Raw genomic sequence first — 27,971 nt, forward strand, 5'->3', positions numbered from 1 at the left:
TTAACAATATAAATATGTTTCTTTAATTTAAACGATTGGAGATCAACCTTTGGTTAGTAAATGAGCTACAATTTTCGTTTCTTTTACAAGTTCATATTTAACAAACCTGTAAAGTAGTTAAATAATTAATAATTAGCATAAATTTCAAGGTGTATCACAGAAAACATTTTGGGTTGTTTGAAGTTAAATAGCGTTTTTTTTTTTTCATTAAGCAATTAAAACTAAAAACATAAATTATAAATATTCAGTCAAAACTGTAATCTGTATGCTGATTAGTGAAATGTTAGATTCGAGAAAAGAAATTATAATATATTATCAACTATTTACAGGTTACTCAAGGCAAAAACAAATGTTTTTCCTACAGAAAAATAATAAGTCCATATTAAAAGTTATAATAAAGACTTATTATTACAAATAAGAAAAAAAACTTTTCAACAAAATTAAAAAATACATTTTTGATCTAACGTCCAGGCTTCAATCAGTTACTGACACAATTTTCATGCGTTTCATTTAACGTTTTATAGGTGTTGGACCAGAATGCCATTGGAGAACGATCTTGATCTGTGTGGAAAGCAGTAGCTAATGGGAAACGTTTATAGCATGTTTTACGAAATTCTTCAGCAACATCACCAACTTCACCAAATTCACCATTGATTAATGAATTTAAAATATCAGTACAAGTCTAAAAAATAGAGTTTATTATTAATAAAAATTAAAACAGAACAAAATGATTGAATTTTACTTGGATATTGACATCCTCCAGGGAATCGTCTAGCTTAGTAATTTGGTCAAGAACTTCTTTTTGTGAACTATTATCAAGTTTATACTTCATTTTCAAACCTAAAATTTAAAATAATTAATAATTACGTACATATGATACTATGATAATACAAATATTTAATTTAATTCACCCTGAACTAAAGCTGGCAATGATTTGTGGTGTTCATTGAGGAACTGCAAATTGATTTCAGCAGCTGACATTCCACCCAATATTGGTTCTAATTGTTTATTAAGCACCAATTGCATTTCTTCTTGAATATTGTCGAGCTTCAATAGTTTTTCCATAAATCTTATTAGGCAACTGTGAAACATTGGATGATCTGGACAGATACGATGACTTCTTTTGATACTTTGCAACATCAACAAAAGTTTATCTAGATAAATTACATTTTCAATAATTATTAATGAAGTTTTAAATAAATTAATACAAATGTGTAAAAAAATACCCTTTCTGTAATAAATTTCAAATGCCATTAAATGAGTTTCAATATTATCTGATGCAAGTTCTTGAAGCGGTTTTAAGAACTTAATTGATTGTTCCAAAGGGTCTTCCACCTACATTAGCATAATAGTGTAATATTTAATATATTTATAAAAAATAGAATAAGATCTGCAACACTTACTCTTTCCAACTTTTCTGGAAGTAGTTCATCTAACGGCATTGCATCAGCCTCATCGCTGGTATTAGTCACCTGTTGTCGATTTTTATGCATATCACGTTTTTCTTGAGCTGCTAACGCTTGAGCTTTTTCTTCTTGAGCTTTTCGTTGCGCTTTTCTTTGCTTATTCAACATTTTTTTCAATTGTCCTGGAGCTAAGTTCCCTAGAACATTATACATACAAAATATTGTTAATACAAAAAAAAAACGACCACAAAAAGTTAAATACTTCATAATTAAGATACATTTTTTAAACACCTAACTTATATGAGTAATATACATAAATATTTATTTAAAGATATAATGTTACTATAATAAGCCGGAATTACTTTAGGGAGGTTCCTTGGCCTGAAAAATTACAAATTAATTTTCTTCGAGCCACACCTGTATGCAGCACAATATTACAAATAAGTACGTCTAAGGTCGTCATTGGAATGCAATAGGTGAACCGAAACAATAGACAGTCAAACATCTAATCAAAAGTGTTACTATTGTCAAAATATAAAAAATGATGTAACATCACTGATATGACATATATTATAATATAGTTATTAGTCTATAAGTTATAACAGATATACTCTTGTTCATTTTACATCCTCATCCAAGTAGAAAATTTAAAAAAAATACGTAAAAACTATATAAATAAATAGGCATGTTTATATTTGAGTGTGCGCCTATGAATAATTTATGGTATTTGCTTACAGAATAAGATTATTGTTCAAATAATAAGGAAAGTAATTGTAGACCACAATGTAAATGTAGTCTATATAATAAATAAATATAAAATACTAACGTAGTAACGTGTTTTAGTTTGAATGCGACGGTTCCTATAAGAGTATCTAGCACCCCATGTCTATTACTTAGATTGATTGATATCTAAGTCAATATTGAAACAGGAAAACAACTGGTCCGAGAATGTTGAAATTGAACCACAAGAGAGACCTTGCAGTATTACATGAGCAGACAGAAATATCATTATTACAATTACATAACTCGGTCCAAAGTTAATGGAAGTGTAGATTGGAAAATATGATCTATATTTTTTTGCTCTAATGTATGATTAGGTTCGCTGATTATTTTTTTAAGAATTTCAAATGTATACCTTCATAAGATAATATTTTGTTTAACACGTAACTATTCGAATTGAAAACACGAAAATAGCTATTTTAAATTTAGAAATTATGTTCGAGGCCAAGGACAGTAATAATAATTTTTATCTGTGGTCAAATTATAAGTAAGTACTCATAAAGTTAGTACATTTACAATAGTAATAAGTTATTATATAAATAATGTTTGAAAATATTTTAGTAACACCAATTAGTACATTAAATTGTATTGCTTATTTTTATTATATGGCTAGATTTATTCAAAATCTCAGCCTCAATTATTCATAGTAGCCACTAGTCAGTACATTTTTGTATTTCTTAAGAAATATGTTTAAACTGTTCAATATTACTGTTTAATAGAATCAATTAACAAGTATATAAATACTGGAAAACAGTTAATATAAATTTTAATAATTGACAACGTATTTTGTTAAATAAACAAATATACCTATAGTATTTATTTAAATGAAAATTGGCAATAAATAAATAAATAAATAAATAAACATATTTAAAAATCATTATAACGGCGGGATCAACTAAAATAGTTTTGTTTTTGAACACCAATAAACAAACTTTTATAAATATCAGCAGGAAATAAAGTACTCAAAAGAAACAAGATTTTATTTAAAATATTTTGGCTTCGCGAGATTATAACTTTAAACAGTACAAGAACTGCATTCAAATAGCCTTCGCCACCACCCACCTATCATTTCATTAAAATAGACAAATGACAGTCCAGGGTTTTTTTAATACAAATTTTCATTATCCGTTATAGACGTTTTTAGAGATCATATACACATTATTGATCAGCCCTTGAAAATCGTTTGTCCAAGCCCAATTGTTCCCATTCAAGTTAAAATAATTGAAAAACCATCAATATACACAATTGAATTGTAGCGTGCTTTTTAAGACACACACAAAACAAAAAAATAACTAAATGAAAACAGAGACTCACTTAATAATGTTAAACATGCTTAACGCTTTAACCAAAAGAGTTAACTACAAGTCGATTAAACTTCAAGAAATTATAATTTCACGTAGATACGTATATTCTCAACTATAAAACCACGAAGTAAAGTCTTTTCACAGGAGAAATCTAAATACAAGTATATTTTTCACATAATAATATTTGTGGTTTATTTACAATTAAACATTAATTAAAACAGTCAATTACTTCAACAAGTCAATGTCGTGTGAATCAAAATTTTGGAGTAATTAATTAACGTCTAAGATTTACGTACGTTTAACCTCGATAATATTATAATAATAATATAGGCGAATAGGATGTTTATAGATTTTTTGTCGAATACGAGCGTAGGCACAATGATGTTATATTATCATAATTGTAGATCTAATGCTTAAACACCAACGAAAATATAGGTATACTTGATAAGTACAAATGACCATGATCACTTTATTGGTTAAAAAAAAGGAAAAAGTGCCTTACACCCACAAGACGTACTGAAAAAATGAATACAAAATTGTAAAACGAAATCGAGAATAACGATAGGTATACATTATACATAATATAAAATATATAACTGGTTTCCCGGGAACACAAGCAGAATAAAAAAATTTAAGCGGCGGCACGCGTAGTTCTCTTGTATACATTAGTCATATAGTAATAGATATATACATAGTCCATTGTTTTGATTTGCAAACCGTGTATTATTATTATTATTATTATCTAGTGGAGCGGTCATTGTTCTACTGCCGTCGCTGACGACGACAGGTTTATAATATATAATAAATATAATATTATAGTTTATAACAGATCTGAAATGTGTTGTCATTAAAAAAAAATAAAGAGACGAGAGAAATGATAAAAAAAAAACGACTTTGTATGAGAACTGGGTCTTGGCCGCAAGCAGCCAAAATACGCATATTACAATTATTATTATTGCTTAAACGGTCAGTCTTAGCCGTTTCCCAAACAGAACTGCAACGACTGACAAAACGCGAAGTGCGGAGGACGCGTCGTCTCCAGAGATCTATAATAACGATCGTACTACCTTGTCGCAGGTATATATTATATACAAGACATATACGGTGGTCCGGCGTGCGCGTTAATGGATTAATTTCTATCTCTCTCTCTCTCTCTCGGGGTCGTGACGACGTGCAGACGGATTTAAAATAGATGAATCACGACGCGAAACCGATAGCGCCGCCGAGATCGGCCGGTGGCTGGACGATGCGACGTTAGACGTGTGTGCGAGATGCGCGTGAACAAAATAAAAGTACAATAATAATAATAATAATAATAAAATGAATTTAAAAAAAAACCGGTCTAATAGTCATATTAATAAATAAAAGGTGGCGGCCCCCTTGACCATAAGTTAATGCATTTCTCGTGACCGAGACATTTTGTTTCTAAATCTGCGGCGGCGCTAATGTATTTTTAATATTATTATTATTGACATCATCATCTAGTATCGAAAAATCACACGTAAACAACAAAATTGTATTTATTTTTATTATCATAATCAAACAATGAATATTGAATATGTATGGCTAAGGCACTCAAATGCAACGCGACGGTGGTCCGCACAGAAAGTTAAAATTGTTTTATTCAAATTAGAAAATGTTGCGCAGGAGAAACATTAACTTGGGTTGCCTGCAATTACAATAGGGGATTTCTCAAGATTTCGCGGTCAATATACGTTGGGAATATTCCAAGTGAAACTGACGCCCGTCATAATGGGTTATAAGAGACGAGGAACTTCTAAATAAACGTTGACATGAATAAATAGGATTCACACAAATTTAGTTTAGGTAAAATAAACTATACAGTTTTAATATTTATGACATTATGACATATTTAATACTAACGGACATAAACAACACTTTCAGTTGTTATTTGTTAAATGGCCATTAATTATAACTTTACAATTAGTAAAATTAAATTTTTTTCTCATGGACACATCTAATGCTATATACTATATAGAGATAAATGTATCACTCATTTTTAGGTATATATTTCATTGATCTCCTACCACAGTACAATAATTAAATAATTACAAAAAAAAATTAAATCTGATAATAGATGTAATGTGTCGATAATAAGAATAAATAATACGGAGTATGATTTTCTATAAAAGTATACAAGGTCCATCGTCCACGATTTAACCAATTTAAAAAAAAAAAACAAGTTAAATAGTAATAAAATAAATAATTACTGTATAAAATAATTTTTTATTTTACTGCTCTACGGGTTACTACTAGGTAGGTGTCATAGTTTTATGAAACTTATTCATATTTATCCAAACAATTTAAATAATAATATGGGTAATAATATTTATAAACAAATAAGTAAAAAACCAAGTTTAAAATATTTTCTACAATAGTTAGTGTAGCTTGTATAGAAGGTAGTACCTATACCATGTTATTCTCAGTATTTGCTATATGTATATCATATTAATGCAATACAAGTAGAAAAAATGGCAGATTTTAAATAAAATAAAAGCAATTATAAAAATGTTTAAATTATATGTTATTAGTGAAATATTATAATATGTCATGTTTATTTCTAATTTATTATAATAAAGTGATACCTAACTGATATAAGTATTGTCAAAATGAAAATTTAAAATACCTTGCTATTATGTTTCAGTTAACTATTAAAAAAAAAAAATCATCAATGTAAAATGATTAATAAATCATACTTACATTTTATAATAGGGCATAGGTCAATACTATTTTGGAACAATACTTATTTAAAATTACATGCTGCTTACACCATTCAGATACAGATAACAAATCAAACGTAAGCATGCTATTATATTATTAATAAGATGATAAAATTGATGATTTATATCTAAATTAGATAAAATACATTTTTTTCTAAATTAAATATAGAACAAGAAAATAAACAACTAATGTATGGGGGTACAAATTCCTGGTTTGGGTTGGTTACACAAGTGGGTTGTAGGTGTGTTATCATAGTAAATCCGAAAGTGGTTAGAAGTATATCTAAATTCTAGGCAATATCATTAAATTTAGCACGATCATAATATTCTTTGTTTATCATAAATAATAAGTATACTAGTTTAGTATCTACTTTAAAAATTATATAATAAATTGTATTGTGAGATTTCTTACTGTAAGCTAAAAGCCAGTACCAAAAGATACAACATTGAACATAATATCACCAATAAAATTGTTTTAGTTATCACATAAAAATACTTAATATTGTCAACAACCACAGCTCATAAGTTATCGTGCATTATACAAATATATATAGATATATAAATAAAAAATAGATAATAAAATTTAAATTGTTATAAAATGTTATAAATTAATCAAACATGTAAAACTTTCCCCTGTTAAGTTTTTTTTTTAATGGAACATATTTAAAAATATATTTTTTAAATAATCGCTAAGTAAAAAAAAAATGAAAAATAAAAAATATATATGTATTTGTCAATCTAAAATACATTATCAAGCGGAGATATACTTTATACTTTATATTTATACATTTTATTAAAATAATAAGCTGATAAGTTGCAATTGTATTGTAACCTTTAAAACAAAAAAATGAGTTTAATACACCCATAAAGAACAAAATAAAAGACATAACAATTTCATTTTTTCCCTGCCTGTTTGTTTATTGCTAAGTACGCCTCTGGTCTAAAAATTAATTCGAAGTTTAAAACTATACTAAGTCTATTATAAATAATGGTAGCCCGTGACGAGTCATTACAATATACTATGAAAATTGCCAATTACATATAGAAAATCAAGTTGACCATTGTAAGGTGATATGTATCCAGATAAAATAAAAAGAAGGAGGCTGGTCGCGTGTATGGCTCGAGGCCCATTGCACGATTCTGGTAGTTGCTCTAGTTTAAAGTTACCGCGCCCTCTTGTAAAACTTTCACCACACCTGTTTTGCGGTTTTTTTTGCCAGTTATGTGTCTGTTGTAATGTTAAAAAATAAATTATAATGCAGCGTGTTAATATACTTAATAATATTAGGATAGTTATCTACAGATATTTGCTATAGACACATTAAGAAAGGGTAGAAGCCTATATTCTTATTGTACTTAACGATACAGATCATATTAATTGTAAAAAAATAAAAATTTAACTATATACATATATTAGGTAATATAGTATAAATTTATCACTAATAAAAAATGTACTAGTAAGACACAATAATTTTAAATTAAATCTTGATCATATTTTTTTAAAGAGATTTTTTTAAAGAAAATTCGAAATTCGAATGCAATAATTCATTAAATAATAATACTTTAGTGTTTGCAATACAAAACGAATGCTTACACTTAGTGTATGGACCAATTTTGACTATAACACCACTACATTATATATAAATACAATAAGACAATTATATTTAACAGTAGTTCTAAATTAGGGCTATTTTTTAACTATTTATAAAAAGTTTTAATTTTACCTACCACAACTAAAATTATATTAAACACAAACAAAAAAAAAATTAAAGTCATCGGTTTAAAATAAAAACACAAACCTATTTATACTTTATCAATGAATATGTAGAGGAATCATGTCACGAATCAAATACATTTTTGATTCAGAAATTAACTTTTTCTTCAAATATAAATTAAGTTTAATCTTGTATGCTTTATTATACAAATGTAAATTTCATTATTTCACAGCTCTATTCTAACTACTGCTATGCATAACCTCATAGGATTATGATAAAAATTATATTACACGATTACAACACAAGTTCACTATTTCAAATCATCAATAATACTTTTAAAGAAAGAAAATCTAATATTACTTTATAAACAAAGAAATCAATTTGATTGTATTAATTAAAATATATAACTTAAAAAAAAAACGAGTAACAAGAATTTTTAAGATATAAATAAATATTATAGGTAGTTATAAAAAGTATCCAAATTTTATTGTTTGTTAATAACGCCGATTTTTCAAATATATTATAAGTTTTGTTTATTCAAATAAAATAATAATTATCCAAAAAGATAAACAAGGATTATAATCTCCTAAAATTAAACGCTTAACTTTCCCTCGGCCAGAGGGTACTTCTCCTACCGATAAAGCAAGAACTACATGAATGAATTATGGTATTAGTATTCTGCGTGCACTCCATGTGTTCAGTTTATGTTGTAAAGTCGTGCTACACCACGTAAATGTAGCATGACGAATGTTTTTAAAAATCAGTTTGTTTTACAATCGAAGTTAAAGTTTACAATTTTTGTGTAATGGGCACTTCAATTATTGCTTATTTGGGATATACATCTAAAAAATTAAAAGGTACGTACAGCGAAAATTTAGTTATAATTAATCTGATTTAAAAATAGTTGTCTTAAAAACAGCATACAAAGATAAATATGAATATTTAAAATTATTTTATATTGTAGTACTCTTCTTTTTTAATATTACATTAAATGTGTTAGGTAATATTTTTTTGTATTAAATTCGTAATAATAATAAGTAGTTTGATAAATAAAAACCTTATAAAGTTATATGATATACGACATTTATTCAATTATTATTTATATATTTGAAAATAAATACCGTACGTATTATTAACTAAAATTAATTGATCACTATTTAATCTAAATTAAAAAAAAGAATTATCTAAATATAAGCATAACTGACTAAATATACATTAATATAATTTTTTTTTTTAATTTTAAAAGTAAAATATAATCTATAAATTTATTTTTACAATTAGTATTTGGGAGTTTGCTTAGATAATGCTAACAAAGAAACCATCTATTGATGATGCCTATGGTTCGAGAAGATTTTAATCAGTCAAAAGGTTAGATTAGGTATATTATTTACGATAAAGCCATTTAGAGGGAGATTACCAGGGATGGACAAGGAGGATATATCGTTCATTAGTGGATTTTTATTATTAAGGAGATGAGCATAAAATATTTATGTGTTTTTGCAACATTAGTAACAGAGGATATGAAAAGTTGTGGTAGAAGATTTAATTAAAAACGTAATAGGTATAGATATTTAGTGATAAGTTTTTTAGTTTTTGAATAGATGGATTAGTATTCTGTTAATGATAGTAATAAAGTTTGCTGACTTACAGAGTTGGATATCTATATACCGATTAAATAAATAATAATTTGATTGCATATTTATTACATATTATATTTTAATTTATAAAGTCTGCTTATGAATAAAAAGTATTATAATTTATATGTGAATTATAATTATGCACAATTACGTATAGTTATTCTTTAACAATATTAGTTCGATTCGTTGATACTATTTATCTTTTTAAAATAATATAATCAGACTGTTTTGTGGTAATCAATATTGGGTTTAATATGCAGATGGTAAAATTATACATAATATGGATTGAGTAGGCATTATCTTATAATTTATAACTATAAATGACTAATTCTGTATTTTATAATAATCTAATGAGGAGGTGTTATACAAAAAGGATATTGCCCACTACATGCAAAGATTTAAATGATTTGTTTTACTCAATCGAACAGAGGTGTATAATAGAAAAGGTGTAAAGTATCTACAAGGACAAAAACTAATTTGTTTAATAATATTAATGATATTATCAATTGAAAAGCCACAATTATTAATGACTAAGATTTATATATATAATTTTTTTTTTAATAACAAATAATAAAATAACTCAATAATTACGTTAAGTTTTAAAATTTAGTATTTACCTAAGTAAATTGATATTTATGATGATGTAATTATAATTTATGTTGGTTGATTAAATTTGTCATTTATGAACCTCATTTAGTAAATGTATTTTATTTTATTTCATTAAAAACAGATAATATCATAAATAATGGACTTTATAACTATATTAAAAACCGTTTTTTCTTTTTACCAACTTTAAATTAATACAAATTAATATTGCAGATAGGAAACTAATTAGTATAATAAACAATCAAAAACAATAGATTAAGAAAGATATTTCAATAATACCGATGTAATTTTAATATTTTTATTTATTGATTATTATTATAATTGTTAACTTTAATCAATATTAATTAAATTGTTAAAATTATTAAACAATGATCAATCCGTTCATTAAGTTTTTTTAAAATTCTATTGTTACTTACAAGATGAAATCAAAAATATAATTAGTAATTACTTAAAAACTTTTTCTTAATCTTTGAAAAAGTATAAAATCACAATTAAATTATATTTATACATATAACATTTATATGTAGTATTTTTTGAACACGGTAATCTAAAGATCTATTAGCATTAACTATAAGTATCTAAGAAAATTATGTTATATTTAAATTAACATGCGTGTACCTGCACACATTATTCAATGAAACAAATAATTAAGCAAAGAATATTATTTTATATTATGTCACTATGCCAGTGAAATAGTGGCTATAAATGGAAAATAGTACATCCGAAAATACTGGTCAACTAACATTCTAATATATAAATCGTTTATCGTTACAATAATAAATGAAACGTTACGCAACATGAGAAATACGAACGAAAAAAAATGAATAAAATATAAATTAATACCGTTATGTCAAATGTAATATAAGTATTTTAACAAAAGACACAATTATACAAATGATTATATTTGGACACACGAGGACGCCATATATGAATTGGATAGTATTGTAACGGAAATTGTATTTTTCACATTATATAATCATTCATTTATACGATTAGGTACGTACGTATGTATTTATATATGTATGTATGATGTATTTATGTATGTTTAAAAAGTGAATATTTTTTATTAAACATTTATTAATAGAAGTATAATTTCTATGAATTTTACCGAAATACAAAATAGGGTGTATTTGTTTTATTTTGAATTTTACAATACAAAATACTATTGGTTGATATGTCGAGTCAAAAAGTAGGTACCTATCATTTATACAACATTTTATAAAATTGGTTTTTTCTCGTTGAATATTACCATGATTCATAGGAAAACCGGGTAATTAATAAAGGACTTCCATATGTATATTTTTAGTGGATGACTAATTTATTATTTGTGCGTCATATTATACAATTTACATAATAATACAGTCCTGAAAATGATAAGATACAAGAACAATATTTAAAAATTCGTTTAATCCCGGGTAAAAAGTCGGTTACTGTATTTTGTCCAAGAATAATTACGTGATTATTATTACTGTAGGTCAAATAGCAATAAAATCGTGTCTTGTACCAGAGCAAGGTTAACCAGTTATAATAAACTCTTTTGTCTACAAAATTCCAATGTATTTACGGGTTCTCCTGAAGTAGTATATGGGCGTAGCAATAAATAAAAAAATATTGTATATTGGAATTATGAAATAAGTAAAAAAAAGTATAATATAAATTATAGACAGGATTTTTAAATTAAGGTGTTTGGCACTTGACATACAGTTAACTCACCTCGACGAAAATCGATATATGTTTGATAGTATCTATTGTTTTAAATAGCATTCAAAAAATAATTCTGAGCCCTTTTAGTATTCAAGACTTTGTTAAACAATGACGAGCTTATATTTTATCATAATGTGTTCTTTGAATTATTGTTAAATTTAAAAACTGACCTGTTTATTGTAGCATATAAAATAGTTATATCTATTAGTAGAACAACATAAGTAAAACTAATTATTTAGCTCAATTCAGTATCCAAAATCTTAGTACTTAAATTAAAATTGAAAGCATAAAATGAGTTTGAGTGTTTATATTTCAATTTCAAATGCTAGTAAAAATGTTAAAGGTTATTAAATCAAATATTAAAATCAAAAAAAGTATTAATACAGTAACATATTTTTAAATAGTTTTATATCTAAACATTCTAAGAATTTAAAAATATTACTGTAAAAGTGATTCCTTTTAAAATACTTCAAGTCTTGGTTTTCATTATCATAAAAATGCATTGTAATAATGATATGTATTTTTAATGTTATTTGATGTTATGTAACTGTGAAATTAAACAATTAATTCAAGACTCATAAGTGCGTGATTCCTGTTGTTTCATATAAATAATCAAAAAATTACATAAATAACCTAATTTTAACCTATAACATTTTCTTTACAGATGTATTTGCTGCCATATGTGATATTAAAAATAATACTATTAACAAGCACTGTAGCAGAACCTGTGTTAGAAATTTTATTAACAGCAGAGAATGGTCAAACCCGAACAAATGTAGATCAATCAAATTCAGCCAATGATGATGAAAAAACTCTAGCACAGCAAATTTTTGAAGGCAAGTATGGTCTTATACATAAAGAACTGTTTAATGATATACCACCAAAACCAGGCATTTTAAGTTATAACATAAATCCAGAAGTACCAAAGGACAACATCAATAATTTAGGAGGATTAGATCCTGATGAAATATGGTTAGCAGAGAATCATTTACTTGTATTAAGAGGAGGGAATTTTAGTGATAAAAAAGTGAATTGGGCATACATAGATAACTATATTGCTCCACCAAGACAAGTAAAAATACCAGAAAACCCTAAAATACCTCCACCGTTCCCAATACAACTAGAAGACAACGGACCTATTGATTTTGTATCAATTAATGGTTCTACTTGGAGTCCAGCATTCCCTCCTCCTCCATTCCCGTCAATTCAAAACCCACCACTTCAAAATTCAACATTTGATGAAGATGATCAGTCATTATTTTATCCACCAAAATATGATTTTGTATATACTCAGGAAAATTCTACAAGAGTTCCACCAGGTCCATTAGTTCCTGGAATAGTTTTGCCACCACCACCAAATTTTTTTGGTCCTTTAGAAAAGTCAGAAAAAGCTAAGAAAATTAATTTAAATACAAATAAGACAATTCCAAGATTTAATCAAAAACCATACTTTAAAATTCCTAAAGGAAATCATAATACTATAGAAAATGCATGGGTTCCAATACCATCCATCAAGCCAAACTATATTGAAGGTTTAAAAATCAAAAATAATATTCTTATCACTACAACTGAAAGTAGTAATAAATACAATTCAAATAATAATGAACAAATCAATTTCCCTAGCCACCAATTTTTCTTAGAAAATCCAGTAGGACATACAACAAATCATCCGGATTCATATTATTATTACGAAGAAAATAATAAATATGATGTGGAAAAACCTGCTGAACACAATAAATATGAAGACTCCAATATAAAAAGTCAACAATTTAATTTCCAAAATAATTATGAAAAGACTACTACAATAAAGCCATATTATGAGTATAGTTATGTCGCTTCAGAGTATGATATTAAATCTCAAATTCAAAATCCAATTCATAAACCAAAGCAAATGACAGAATATCAAAAAGAAAGACATTCATATCAAGGATGGGGAGAAAAACCAAAACATACTCAATACAATAATGAAATGGATAAGCAAAAATATCAATCTTGGGCACAACAAAATAACCAATACTCAGATATTGATTATGAGTATCCAACAGAAAAACCCAATATTGCTACTGATAATCCATATCATGCATTTTTCACACAAGATGATGCCAGTTTAGTAGATGAAAATACAAAAAAATATTTTGCTCTTTTTGGTCAAAAAGTTAGAACTGAGAAACCAACCCAAGTTACATCACAATCAAAATTTCAAACTAATAAAAAAGGTAATAAGATATCAATAACTAATGACAGACTAGTTAACTTTAAACAGCCAGATTCAGAAATAACAACAGTCAAACCTCAAAACAATTATCCTCAAATTTCTTTACATGATGATGTAAGTGTAAACTTTAAAGAAAACCATCCACAGATCAATGCTGATGCTGAGATAATATCTCAAAATTCAAATGATTTTAAAGAAAATTATCCATATTCCATTGATGCTGAAATTAACTATAATCAACGATTACCACCTAAAAATATTAACACAGATCAAATAATTAAAAAACCTTTTGTTCAAACTTCATTACAAGGCAACACTCAAATAAATTATAAACAACCCTTACTATCAAAAAATCTAAATTCAGAACCAATTACACAAAGACCATACATAAATGTACATCAACCATCACTCTTTGATGATACCCAAGTAAATTACAAACAACCGATACCAGCAGTAAATTTAAATGCTGAAATTATTACTCAAATACCACTATACAGATTACCAACATTATTCAAAGACACCAATGTGAACTATAAACAGCCTTCAAGAACTGAAAATCCAAATTCAGAACAAATTACAAAAAGACCACATATGCAAATAACCCAATCTCCCATACGTGAAAATATTAATTATAATTTAGATTCTTCGTTTGTAACACAGAATCCAAATTCAGAACATGTTACTCAACAATTATACAAGCAGATATCTCAAACACCATATTATAGTGATACTAAAATGAATAACAAACACCACAAGCAATCATATCCATCGAGCAATCCAAACATAGAACTGGTTACACAAAAACCATATATAAATGTTCCAGAAATGTCAATACATGATGGTATTCGAGTAAACTATAAGCCACAAAAATATTCAAATAGTGAATTAGTCACACAAAAACCCTATATTAAAGTACCTAACACCCAACACCTTGAAGAAGCGCAAGTGAATTATCAACAAACAATATTTCAACAAAATCCAAGTATTGAAATAGTAGAAAAGAGACCACGTATTAAATTTCCTCAAACTTCGCTGATTGATGATACTCAATTTCATTTTAAAAGACCGTTGCCAACGAGAAATCATGATACAGAGTATTTTACTCAAAGACCGAAATCTATATACTTACAGACACCAGAATCTTTAGTTGATGATGTTCAAGTCAACTATAAACAACCACTGCCAATAAAAAATATTGATTCAGAATATATAGTTTCAACACAAAGACCAATAAATCGTGTAGTTTCATACAACTTACCTGGAAATAGCGGAAGTCATTTTTTCTTTTTAACAACTCATACTGGACATCCAATACAATATAATTTGGGTAATCATAACTATCAATACTACAAAAGAAATGTCAAATAGAAGTTTAATACTAATTATATTACAATTTATTTGAGCATTAAAATTTGCAAAAAGTTAAAACAGAACCATTTATACTGTGGATAAATTTGATACAATCAAACATTTGATACTGTTAAATAAAAGACTGCGTTGTGTAATATGAAATAATTCTTATGTAAGGTACAATATTATTAGTGTTTAATTAATTTGACATATTATAGAACTAAATCATTTCTTATTTTTGATTAATGACATTATTCTTTAAGGAATAGATCTATTAGTAATAGTGAAAGTAAATTATTGTATCACTTCTTAGTTAATAGGAATTGAAATATGTTTAAGGTATACTTCAATGTAGTAATTTAATATTGTGTCATAATTAAAACATATGAGAAACTATTTTACTATTAATTTTTGTTTAATTCAAGTTGTAAAATAAGTTTTAATGAACTAAGAATGTATAATTAAAATTATCTAAATAAGATTATAAGTTAAACAAACATCAGTTTGTATTTTTGTGAATACATATAAGAAACTTTTATTATTTATTAATGAAACAATAAGTATATAATTAAATAATACGTCTTATAATATAGCAAATTGAAATCTTATGTCAATATAAAAATATAACAATGAAAATAAAATTGAAATACATCATCTCTTGAAGATATAGTTAACAGTTATATTATAATGATGCTCCTTATCCTGACATGCAAGTAACATTGCAAATAAAACATATTAACAACTTGAATGGATTTAATAAGTTTAAAACTATTTTTCGGATACAAGTGTTTCATACAAAAATTAAATATTGATGTTCTTGTAATTATAACTACACCGTATGCGGTAGGTATTAAAATGTATTTTAAAAATACTATGTACTTTTAATACTTAAAATCTATAAAATGAATTTATTTTTGTTATCTATTGATGTATAGCAAGTCTTTTTTCTACTGATCATTTGTTTATAAATTCTTAATAATTCATTTTGTAGCAAACTCCTAGTTTAGTATAACTTTGATATCTTAGATTATAATGTTTATATACTATTAAAATAATAAAATGATAAAAGGTTATGGAATATTCATTTTTAAATATAAGTACAAATGGTATTGGGTCAGTATATATATTAAAATACATGCTTAAACTTTAATTTCCAGATATCATTGGACAAATATCAACACATATTAATTTATTCAAATAATTAAGTCTTAAATTTTTCTTTTCTATTATACCAATTAACAAAGCAAGCAATCCAAATATAGAGTACAAATATAGATTTCAATTCATCATTAAATTCTTGAAATTTAAATAAATTAAAGTTCACGATAAATTTGAAATACCATATCATAAAAAAGTTTGGCTAAGAAAAATTAACAAAATTTTTTTTCAATATCAGTCTACTTAAACAAAATTTTCATGAAATATTCATATGCATTTAATAACAATATAAGTTACTAAAACTTAAAAGGAATATTATACCAAATTAATATATAAATTTATTTGTCAAGTATAACAACTAGTTAATCATCAAATAAACTCACCTGTATCTAATTCATTACTAGATGATGCATCAGTCGGAGGTTTATCATGAATATGTAAGTATACTTGGATTGCACATCGTGCCACTCTGAAGTAAAATGGATGAGAACGTAATACGTCTTCAAGCCTTAATAAATTCACATATGACCTTAAAGTCATTTTACGCATGCAGTATGTATGAAAGTCAAATTGGTCATCAATAATCTCAGTAAAGTGCTGTAAAATTAAATACAATCAGAAAACCAATTAATTTAATAATTTAATTAAAAAAATATATGTATTAATAATACTTTATTTAAGTATTCTAAAAACTATTCTACTTTTAAAAATGAAATGAAAAATATATGTTAATCGAAAAATAAAAATTTAAAAATGAAAAATATTTAAGCTTAAAATTATGAAAAATATATTATCAAAATTATTAATAGTTTTAAATAAATAGTAGTGTTTAATATTGCAATATAATATTGCATAGCTTATTGAATACCTATATGTTTTTTTATTGACAAGGAATTTGACATTCAGGAGAATGAAATTCTAAAAAGTGAAAAACACTGTTATTATGTATAAGTTATAATTTAATTATTTAGGAAAGTGAGGTAGCACCTCAACTAAGCTTTTATGGAACTAATTAAGCTCTAAAATATATCATAAATACATTTCTGTATAAATAAAAAAATAAAAAAATAATTATTTACCCTATCAACTTCGTGACATTTTTTTAAACTTTCACCCCATTTTCCAAGTCGTTGATAAGCCAATGCACATTCAGTTTGAAACCACATACATTGCATCTCATTTAAGTTTTCCATAGGTGAAACACCTTCCTGTAAAATATACATATACATATTTAATTTTTACATAAGCTACAAAATAAGAGTAATCTCTAAAAAAAATTGAAATAAAATACATTAGTTACTAGATTTTATTGATCAAATCTAGATGATATATGGACAAACTATATAATTAAAATTAAAAATACAATTAGTTAATGTATTACAAACATTCAATTAAAAAACTCCAAGAGATATAAAAGAAAAATTAACAAATTTGCAATTTAATTTGCTAACATTAGGACTCAATATGATGCCAATCTATAATTAGTTGTAAAAAAAGAGAATATAAAAAAATGTTTTAACTTTAAATACTAGTATGAATGCCAACCATTGAAAGTAAATCTGGGTTATCTATATTACCATTTAGTAAGTCATAAAAAAATATTAAATCACTAACTTTTCTTCCAAATTTACAAGATATAATATATAGTTAAATGGAGTGTAGATATAATCTATAGATAGACTTATATTTAATTTAAAACAGATATATTTAGTGTACTTGTAGTTAATATTTTTAAATAGATTAATGATATCAGTATAATTCAGGGAATAAACTAAAAACTAAACTTGAGCTTTGATCTAAGAGAAAAATGTTTGAAATATTTAAATTTGTAAAACCTTTTATATTTTTATTTACAAAATTCCAAATCATGAAAGCTTTACTAGCAGATAAATTAGTATGACGAGAAAAGGAAAGATTATTCTCAACAAATTTTCCCAAGTCATTCATGAAATTAATTCTTATTAAAATGGAATTATCCAATTAATAGTTAAAGAATATTGGTTCTCTTTTACAGAAAAACAATATGATCTGACATTTATAAATAACTCATTTGTAATACTCCATTCATTTAGCTTTTCTATGTTTAACTGTGATTAAATACAAACATGCTGTGCGCTTATAACCAAAAATAATTTAGCACAATAGAATATTTATAAGAGTGTTGAAAACACTAAGAAAATTATCTATAAATAAAATGAATAACAAAGGACTTTAATGAGACTTTTGTGGTAATCTGGCAGGTACTTTAAAATCAATTGACACTATAGAAAGCAATTTTATGATTTAAGAACTATTTACTAAATATCCAACTTAAAAATGAGCAATTCAATCAAAAATATTCTAGTTTTGCTGATAAGAGTTGATGGCTAACTTTTTTGAATGCTCTCTGAAAAGTAGTATAAATTAAATTAACTTGCTACCTCTCATTAAAAGTAAAAATAATTTTAGATTGGTATAAGACTAGATTAGTAAATATTGATTTATTTTGTCTAAAATCATATTGATTACTTACTAACAATTGTTATGACATTAAGAGTGATAACTATATTATTAGATACAATAGTTAGAACTGTGAAATTTGTTTTAACAGAATAAATTTATACATTGAAAAAATAATCAATAAAAAACTGAACTTTTTCTTCATTGTTAGAAGACAGAACTTAATTGTATGATACAATATCTGGAATATTTGTATTATTTCTTTTAAAAAGTTAATATACTTCCAAAAAACTTTAAATGAACATTACTTTCAATGTTAGAGATACATATTGAATTAGTTGCAGATATTAGATGCTTACATTAATTTTGAAAATTTGAAAAATTAAAATTATCTAAATATATACCATTAATCGTATATTTCATATGAGTAAATTTTTTATTTGTTATAACACTTTTAAGGTTTTTATCAACCAATTTGGGAGAAAAACTTTTCACTAATAATAATTTTAGGTACTAAAATAATTAATTAATTATTTCATAAATATTTTTATTGAGTTTTAAAGGGAAATATTTACTTTGTTTACTGTTTAGTTCAAAATTAATATTAGAGAAAATAACATAATAATTACATTTGTTATAACTATAGATTAATTTATTTTTGGATTGATTAATAAAATTAAGCACATAAATTTTTAAAAATGAAACAATAGAAAAGTGATGGATAATGGCCTTTTGAACAACCGAGTTATCAGTTATTAACATGGCTATCTTGTTGTATGCGCTCTACCGGTGATATTACGACTGCAGTATGTGCTCTACTGGTGATATTACGACTGCAGTATGCGCTCTACCGTTTGATTACCATTTTTACCACTTTTATTGTAAGTAATATAAGTAATTATTATTTTTATTACACCATATATACATACACAGGTGATAGGTACAAGCATTAATTTTATACAGATAAGTCGAACTATAGGAATATTTGAAAACCGTATTTTTAGATTTATTTTATTCCGACAAACATCGGAGTTTAGATAATTTTGAAGATAATAATATTATCTGGGCCAGCACGGATTATGATTACAATTTATAGATTATATATAGATACATTTATCGCACAATATATTTTCTACATTTACTAAAAGATTTTTAGAAATTAAAAAATTAGTAGCTGATTCTTCGTTTTGAAATATAGTATAATTCTTTTGGAAGCATATTGAAAAGTGAAAATAAAAACCGTGTAAGCTTAGAACTGTCAGCAAATGACTAAATACACAATCAAAAATTATATCATGCAGTAAAAGAGAGTGATAATCTTTATTAGCATTAAGTAACGATAGTAAAGATAAATTGGGTAATAAAGTGCATACGACAAGCGTGCCATAATTGCAGGTAGACTGCGATTTACTGTAGAACGCATACGACAAGATAGCCATTAACATAATATCCACGTAAGTACACAAATAATTAAGATGCTTATCATAAATATTATAACATTATACACTTGTTTTAACTTTAAAAAGTTTATGTAGCAATTTAATATACAACTAGCTAAATTATTTTTAACTTATGTGTTCCATTGTTCAAACAAATGAGTTTAGATTAAAATTATTTGCTATAAGAAAATAATTTATTTTTTTTTGGTACAATCTTTTAAGAATAATTTTTACAATAAGAACAAGGGAGGGTCAATATTTATAGAAAGATCAGGACAGACAATGTGAGAGAAGAAGTCAATCTATATTAGAATTTCGGGAAAAAGAAAATAACCATCAATAAACTTTAAAATTATAGATTTACATAAATTACAATGCTCAGAGTATCTTTCAACGGTCATAGAGGGAATAAATAAACATATACAACAATGAATATATTATTTGGCAAGCTAAATTTTAGAAATAGTTGTTCAATTCCATTGATTGAAGTAACACTAATTTTTTCACATTCTATTTAAATTTTATGGAAAATATAACACCTCCTCTAACTTGTAAGTCATTTCTAAATAGATTAAAAACTGCACAACCAAATTCTACATCATGCATTATAAAATACATTTATGTTAAAATAATAAATATTATATCATATTTTTATTAAAAATATTTAATGTAAAAAATTATTCAACCGATTTGTGGAATGGTGACCCTTTAAAACAATTGCAGGAGCACATTTAACATATTTTGTTGGTAAATCACTTTTATCCTTTAAGTTCTATGACTTAAATTCATCAGGAAGTTTATTCATATAAGTTTTTCGATAAAATGTATGATCAGATCTGATAAAAATTTATGATGAAGTTTAAATTCATATTAATTTATTCTTATTTTTCAAAATGTCAAATGTATCACGAGGTATAAGTAACAATATCTTGATTTGATAAGGCTTTGAGTTAGATTGGACTTGATTGCTTAATTTTATAAAATTAAATGGCTTGATTTATGAATTACTAAATATTAAAAATAGCATATTTAAGAAACCTTTACGGTTTAAGATAACAATGAATTGTTTGCTGAAATTACGCCAGTCATAGATGTTATTACAATAATAATACATAAAAATTTAATTAATAAAATTAATTTAAAGTATTAACCATCACAGTTTAAGTATAAACCCAAAAATATTAATAAATGTCTCACCCTTGTGAATTTAGAGCATGTTTCTTCTGCTTCTTTAATAAGATTTGCACGCAACATGTATTTTGCACATTTTGAATTAATATATCTATCAGCTGTGTCCAAGCCTTGTGCTTCATCTAGCCATTTATATGCCTCATAAGCATCACCAGCATGCTAATTAACAAAAAGTTGTTAAATAATTCAATTTTTTTTCCATAGTGCAAAAATAAAATAAAAATATAATACTTTAAATATTCTTCCTTTTGTAACAAATAGTTCAATTAAAGTTGGAGTGTGTGCAATTGCCAAATCAATGTAAGTTAATGCTTTCTGTATATCATCAAGGTAATCATAGTGTTGAGCTAAATAGTGATACACCCATAGTAATGCAGAAGCAGGTTCTTTATTGGATGTATCTAAAGAAATAATTTAAAATGCTTTAATATTATATATAATCAAGAATGAATCAACAAACAAATGAAAATGATTAAACATAAAGATATGTTTCATGATATTATATTATATTACTATATTATAATATTATTTATTTAATTTAGGGAAGAATTGAACTTTAAACTCTTATCAGTGAAATTTGATAGATTTAAGCTAATTATTTAAAAAAAAAACATTGATTATAAATACTACAATATGTATAATCAATGATAAGAAGTAAACTCAACTTTATATTATTATTTTAAATAAAAATAGACTGATTATTATTGTTCAATTTACTGAAAAAAAATAATACCATACCTTCACTATCAAATGAGTTGAACTTAGTCAAATTATTTACATACGATTCTAATAGACTTTCGATTATTTGTACTTTTTGTTTATTTTTATATAATGACCGTAAATCTACAAACAATGGTGGAACACCTTTATGGAAACCAGCTCTTAAATAAGAATCAACTTCAGTTTGGAATACACTTCCTAAATGTAACATAACACAAATAATATAATAAATAACAGTTATTAAAATATTTTAATGATTAATACAATCAATATACCTGATGCAAAAGTTAAACATAATCGCTTAGGAGCCAGTGCTTTAGGAAACTTTTTTCGATAACCACATAGCATATTATAAACACATTCATCATTATGCAATTGCTTAGCTTCTTTAATCATTAAATAGTAAGGTGTATTTTCTTGGTTTCTTCGTAATAATTTTTCATAACACAATGTAGCTAAATGGTATTCTCCAATTTTTAAGTATAATGAACCTAAAATAAGTCATATATTTTAAACTTTAATGATGAAATTTCTCTATTAATATAAATTAAACTTTGCAAAATACTGAAATTAACTTACCATAAATCTCTAGAACTGTTAATTTATCAAAAATATTTTCTTTATACATATCTAAATGTTTGATGGCATCCAACACTCCGCCAGATTCTTGAATAACCATATTTTGATACAAAAGAAGTTCACTATACTCAAAATCAAATGGAGCCTAAATACAATAATTAAATATATTACTACTATTTTTCATATTTCACTATCATTTTTATTATATAAATTACTATAATTTAGTCAAAGATTAAAATAAAAATAATAAAGTATTAAATATTGAGCATACTCATTAATACATTTTAAAATATGATCTTGTAATTTATTATAACAATTTAAAATTCATAGTAATCATTTATAAATAAATTAAATTAATAATAATATTATTCCAATATATTATTATTTTATTTATTGATTATTATGGCTTAAACGTTTAATTTACATAGACTCAATACAAATAATAACTTACAGAAACCATTTGTGTTTTTCTAAATGTTTCCAAGATTTTCAAAGCCATATCATGATCGTTTAATAGATGATATGCCATTGCATATCCTATCCACGAAGCTCTTTGAGTTGGACGCAACATGAACAATTGATATCTTGTGTCCTTAGAAAAAATAAAACTATTAAAGATACGTTAAAAACTTTTAAGTAAGTTATTCAAAACAGAATACAGCAATAAATATCAAAGTCAAGTCAAATAAATATAATGTTTTGCAAACAGTTTTTAACTCAAAAGTAATCTATAGTTCTAAATAATTTACAAAAATACAAAAATTAATATTGTTAATATAATAAATTAAATTTTTCAATATTATAGATAGCTTTATTAACCAAATGTTTCTTAACATGTTGACTGCCATTTGCCAGCTAGCGATCCAAATCATATCAGCGCGTGTCAGGCCTTATCATTTTTATGTGGTCTGTCATAAATGTTTACACTTATAAAAATAGCTTCAGTTGTTCAATTTTAATAAAATTAATATTTTTAGGACCAGTTGAAGGATTTCATTGTTTTTTTTTATGTTCAAATTCTTCTTGTCTACGCCATAGTTTAATATAAATACTATTATCTCAAGCCATGAAGAATTATATGCATTTAATGTTAAAGTTAACTTGGGCAGCAGGCAACTTAAATGGCATCACAATAAAAGATATCCACTTAGGTCACAAGTGGGCATGTGGCAATCAACAAGTTGAAAACCAAAATACAAACAATTGTACTGTTTCTTATCTTTGATAAATTAATATAATAAAGAAAACATTAAAAGCTATGAATTAAAGTTTTTTTGTTACTTGAAAATTAGAAATTTTTTACTTATATTATTATTTTATAATTAATCACAAAATATATTTAAACTATAGATGCCTAGAAAGGGTAGCTGGGGGACTTTCCTCTCCCTTGCTTGTCAGAAATTTTTTTTAAATTATTTTAATGTAAATATAAAAAATTAAAAGTGGTTGTATGAATAAAAAGTCAATAAAAGTTTATAAGATGATTGGAATAATAAAAGATACAATAAATTTTTTTCGAGAAGTTCCTACGAAAAATGTTTCTAAATTTTAACAAAATAATTAACATATCGTTAAAAGCCATTTTAATTAGTAATTTTGGTCAAATTTATATTTAAAAAGTCTTAAAAAATAATTTTTTTAGTACGTTCTTTAGGTTATAGGGTTCAGTAAAAACTGTGTTTAAAAAATCTTGTATAAAATTTTCAAGACTTGGACATAAAAAAAAGTTTCTATAAAATTTAACTACAAAATAGATTGCTGGTATTTTCTGCAATTTTGACATTTTAACTTTCAATGTATATAAAAATACTTCCGTAGCAATTAAAATTACATTTTCAAATATTTCTACCCAGAAAATAATTATTAATCAATATTTATATGAATGATACTAAAAGAAACTAAAGATTTCTTATGCCTATAAATATTTTGAAAATTTCATCATAGATAAAAAAAACGATTATATAAATATTTGGTATAAATTACAAGTATTTACACTTATTCACTAATAAGTTATAACTACAAAATCAATTTCTTCAAAAATTGGGATAACTCAACAATTTACGGTTTTCCTTAAAATTTTGTTTTCCTGATTGTAAAAATAAATAACAGGAATTTTTAAACTTGACCTACACATAATTACTTTATACATATTTTATATTTAAAACCACCCTCATTTTTAAAAATTAAAACTTTTATTAATAACTAATTGTGTATTCATATAAATAAAAAAAAAAACATTACGATAAAAACAAGATATTCATTGCTCGGCTTAGAATCTAATATGAAGCACAGAATTGAATTTTTTTTATAAATTACTAACATATGGATAGCATTAAATTTGATTAATTCGCAAATAATATATCATGAAGTAATATGAAATTATTAATGAAAAATCAATCTTTTCAAATCATAAGAATTAATTAAAATTTGTTGCATGGATTTTGATGAAAACTTTTTCAATGATTCTATTACACTAATGGAAAAATTAAGGCAGCAAAATTAACTTTTTTTTTTAATATATAGCATGTTTAACCTAACCTAACCTAATCTATTTAGTGAACACTCAAATATAACACTCTGGACTGAATAATTAAAGTAACCTATTATAGGACTACATCAAGTTGTAAGCTCCCAGTACTCAAAAGAGAAATATAAATTAATTTTTTTTTTTAATATCATATTTATGTGGCTAAAAAAATAAAAATTGAATAAAACCATTTAATAAAATTATAAATTATTTTTTTGTAATTTACTAAAATGTTGAATTTTTATCGCAAAATATTTCTAATGTTATTTTTTAATAATTATTGCTGTGATTGTAATTTTTTGATAAAAACTTATGTTTTTAATAATAATTATTTAGTGCCTCCTACAACTCACAAATACTTAATATGAACATAAAAAATGGACAAAACATATAAATGTATACATTTTATTATAATTATGGCTTTATTTGAAATGACTATTATTTAATCGAATTAAATTTTAGTCCTATGGTTGTCAAGTCAAAATAATGTAATTTGTGTATTTATGTTAAAAAAAAAAGTAAAATATTTTAAATTGTTATATATGTAAATGTATATGTTACGGACAATGTAAAATAGTGAACCACAATTTTTTTTTTTTTTAACCAACTACTATTATTTTTTATATTTATTATAAATTTTAATGTTATCATTACCTATTTATAATAAAATAACAATATTTGTTAATTTGTTTTGTTATTCTATTAAAACATTCGTTGTATTATGATATATAAATAAAATTATATTTTAAAGTAAAAATAAAAAATAATATTAGTTGATTAATAAAAAAAAAAAATTCATAGTTTAAAATTTTACATTGCCTAGGCAGGAGTAGTACTAGACCACATTGTCTGTAATATATATAACATTTAATAGTCATGACTGATTCAATCCAATATAATCCTAAATTTATAACATATACTACACATTTAATTTATAATATTAATAAAAATTATATAAATAAATAATAATTGATAAGCCTAATTCAAATATATAAAAAAAAAAAATAATAATCAATGTTCCAAAAAAAATTAACCAAGTCTAAAATATATGTAAACTATGTGATTTTTTTATCAAGTGTTATTCTTAATTTCAAAATCTATTAACTTTTTTAAAAAATAATTTTTTTGATATATTTTTTAAGTTTATTTTACTCTTTTTGAACAATTTATATTTTTAAATTCATATTCTGAAGCAGAATATTTTTAGGAGTATTTTAGTACATTATGTGTAGTTAATGAATTTTAAGTATTTAAAGATTAGGTGAGTGGAGTAATAGACCTAAATTTAATTTCCCCATTCTACTTAGTTAAACTTTAAATTCTTATGAAGTCATAAACTATTGGTCTGAATTTCGACTTTTATGATTGGGAACACCACAAAAACTATTTTTTCTCAGAAAATGAAATTAAAAATCTATGTTATTTCAGAAAGTAAAATTTTTTAAAAATGATGGTAAAAATGTTAAAAAAAAAAAAATGTTTTACTTCTATTAGAAGTTAAATTAAAAGAATATTTCCAACAATTGTTAATAGAACTTGAAATAATAAGTATTATTTGAAAAGAATTGTTCATTATACAATAATTATATTTATTATATTATTTACTCGATATCCTTCCAAATCTCTCATTTGAATTTGAAGCAGTGATAAATCTCGTAAAATTTGTATATTGTCTTTTTCCCATTTCAATGCATTTCTATAACATTTAATAGCTTCATCATACCTAAAAAAACATTTAATAATAAATTGCATACTACTAAGAATTTAAGAGTGCATAATCTATAATAATTTTAAACTAACTTTTTATCTGATCTCTGTAATAGACCATAAACATGCCAGCAAACATGAGAAGTGAGATCATTACGAAGACCTCGTCGAACATGTTCATAAGCTTCATCTTTTCGACCAAGAAAATTTAAAGTAAGTCCTTTCATAGCCAAAGTTTCTAAATAAATTATATACAAAATGTTTAATTGAGTTTTAATTGACATGAAAAGTTATTTACCTCCATGTTCAGAAAACTTTGGATGTGACAGAATCTGTTTTGCAAATTTAAGTCCATTTTTATATTGTTTCTGTTCGTAGCATCTCTAAAATAAAATAAATGAAGTAGGTATAAATTATTACTATTAAGTACAACTGGAATAATTAAAATTAAGTGATATTAAAATAATAACATAAAAAAAAAAAATTTAGAAAAGATAAAAACAAGAATACTTATTTTAACATGAAACTTATTTAATGTTTATCTAATTGAAAAGTAATATAATACTTACTAAAATTCGTTTGAATAAGGAATTTTCTTTTGGAGGTAAAGGTTGACTCGATGGCATTTTTCTTAATTATTTCAATCAGTACCTTAAAAAGACAAATTTTTAAAATTGCTGGCACTACAAAAAGGTTTAAAAATTATTAATTGAGAAAGACGATCCTCGTGAGAATTTTCATAACACTTTTTTA

The 27,971-nt window shown here is 24.7% G+C and overlaps 2 protein-coding genes across 2 annotated transcripts; one reads left to right on the forward strand and one right to left on the reverse strand.

Annotated features, from left to right (window-relative positions):
• On the reverse strand, positions 1–27,971 carry LOC112602321 (N-alpha-acetyltransferase 15, NatA auxiliary subunit). Its single transcript, XM_025350341.1, has 17 exons — positions 27,788–27,971; positions 27,517–27,601; positions 27,312–27,456; positions 27,117–27,234; positions 23,436–23,576; positions 22,985–23,129; positions 22,681–22,896; positions 22,424–22,603; positions 21,917–22,086; positions 21,692–21,844; positions 17,696–17,824; positions 17,000–17,213; positions 1,404–1,603; positions 1,227–1,335; positions 912–1,154; positions 743–840; positions 1–682 (listed from the first exon to the last, which is right to left on the reverse strand). The coding sequence occupies exons 1-17, from the start codon at positions 27,842–27,844 to the stop codon at positions 479–481; spliced, it is 2,607 nt and encodes an 868-aa protein (XP_025206126.1). The 5' UTR covers positions 27,845–27,971; the 3' UTR covers positions 1–478.
• Positions 8,611–15,767, forward strand: LOC112602320. Its single transcript, XM_025350339.1, has 2 exons — positions 8,611–8,803; positions 12,558–15,767. The coding sequence occupies exon 2, from the start codon at positions 12,558–12,560 to the stop codon at positions 15,474–15,476; it is 2,919 nt and encodes a 972-aa protein (XP_025206124.1). The 5' UTR covers positions 8,611–8,803; the 3' UTR covers positions 15,477–15,767.

This window comes from Melanaphis sacchari, unplaced genomic scaffold (genome assembly GCF_002803265.2).
Source record: "Melanaphis sacchari strain LSU unplaced genomic scaffold, SCAv2.0 Contig85_pilon_pilon, whole genome shotgun sequence".
NCBI lineage: Eukaryota > Metazoa > Arthropoda > Insecta > Hemiptera > Aphididae > Melanaphis > Melanaphis sacchari.

Coding starts and splice junctions, on each gene's coding strand:
- LOC112602320 (XM_025350339.1), top strand. CDS start 12,558: ATGTATTTGCTGCCATATGTGATATTAAAAATAATACTATTAACAAGC.
- LOC112602321 (XM_025350341.1), bottom strand. CDS start 27,844: ATGCCATCGAGTCAACCTTTACCTCCAAAAGAAAATTCCTTATTCAAA. Junction 22,897..22,984: donor AACAGTTCTAGAGATTTATG/GTAAGTTAATTT, acceptor GACTTATTTTAG/GTTCATTATACTTAAAAATT. Junction 841..911: donor ATTGCCAGCTTTAGTTCAGG/GTGAATTAAATT, acceptor TTTAAATTTTAG/GTTTGAAAATGAAGTATAAA.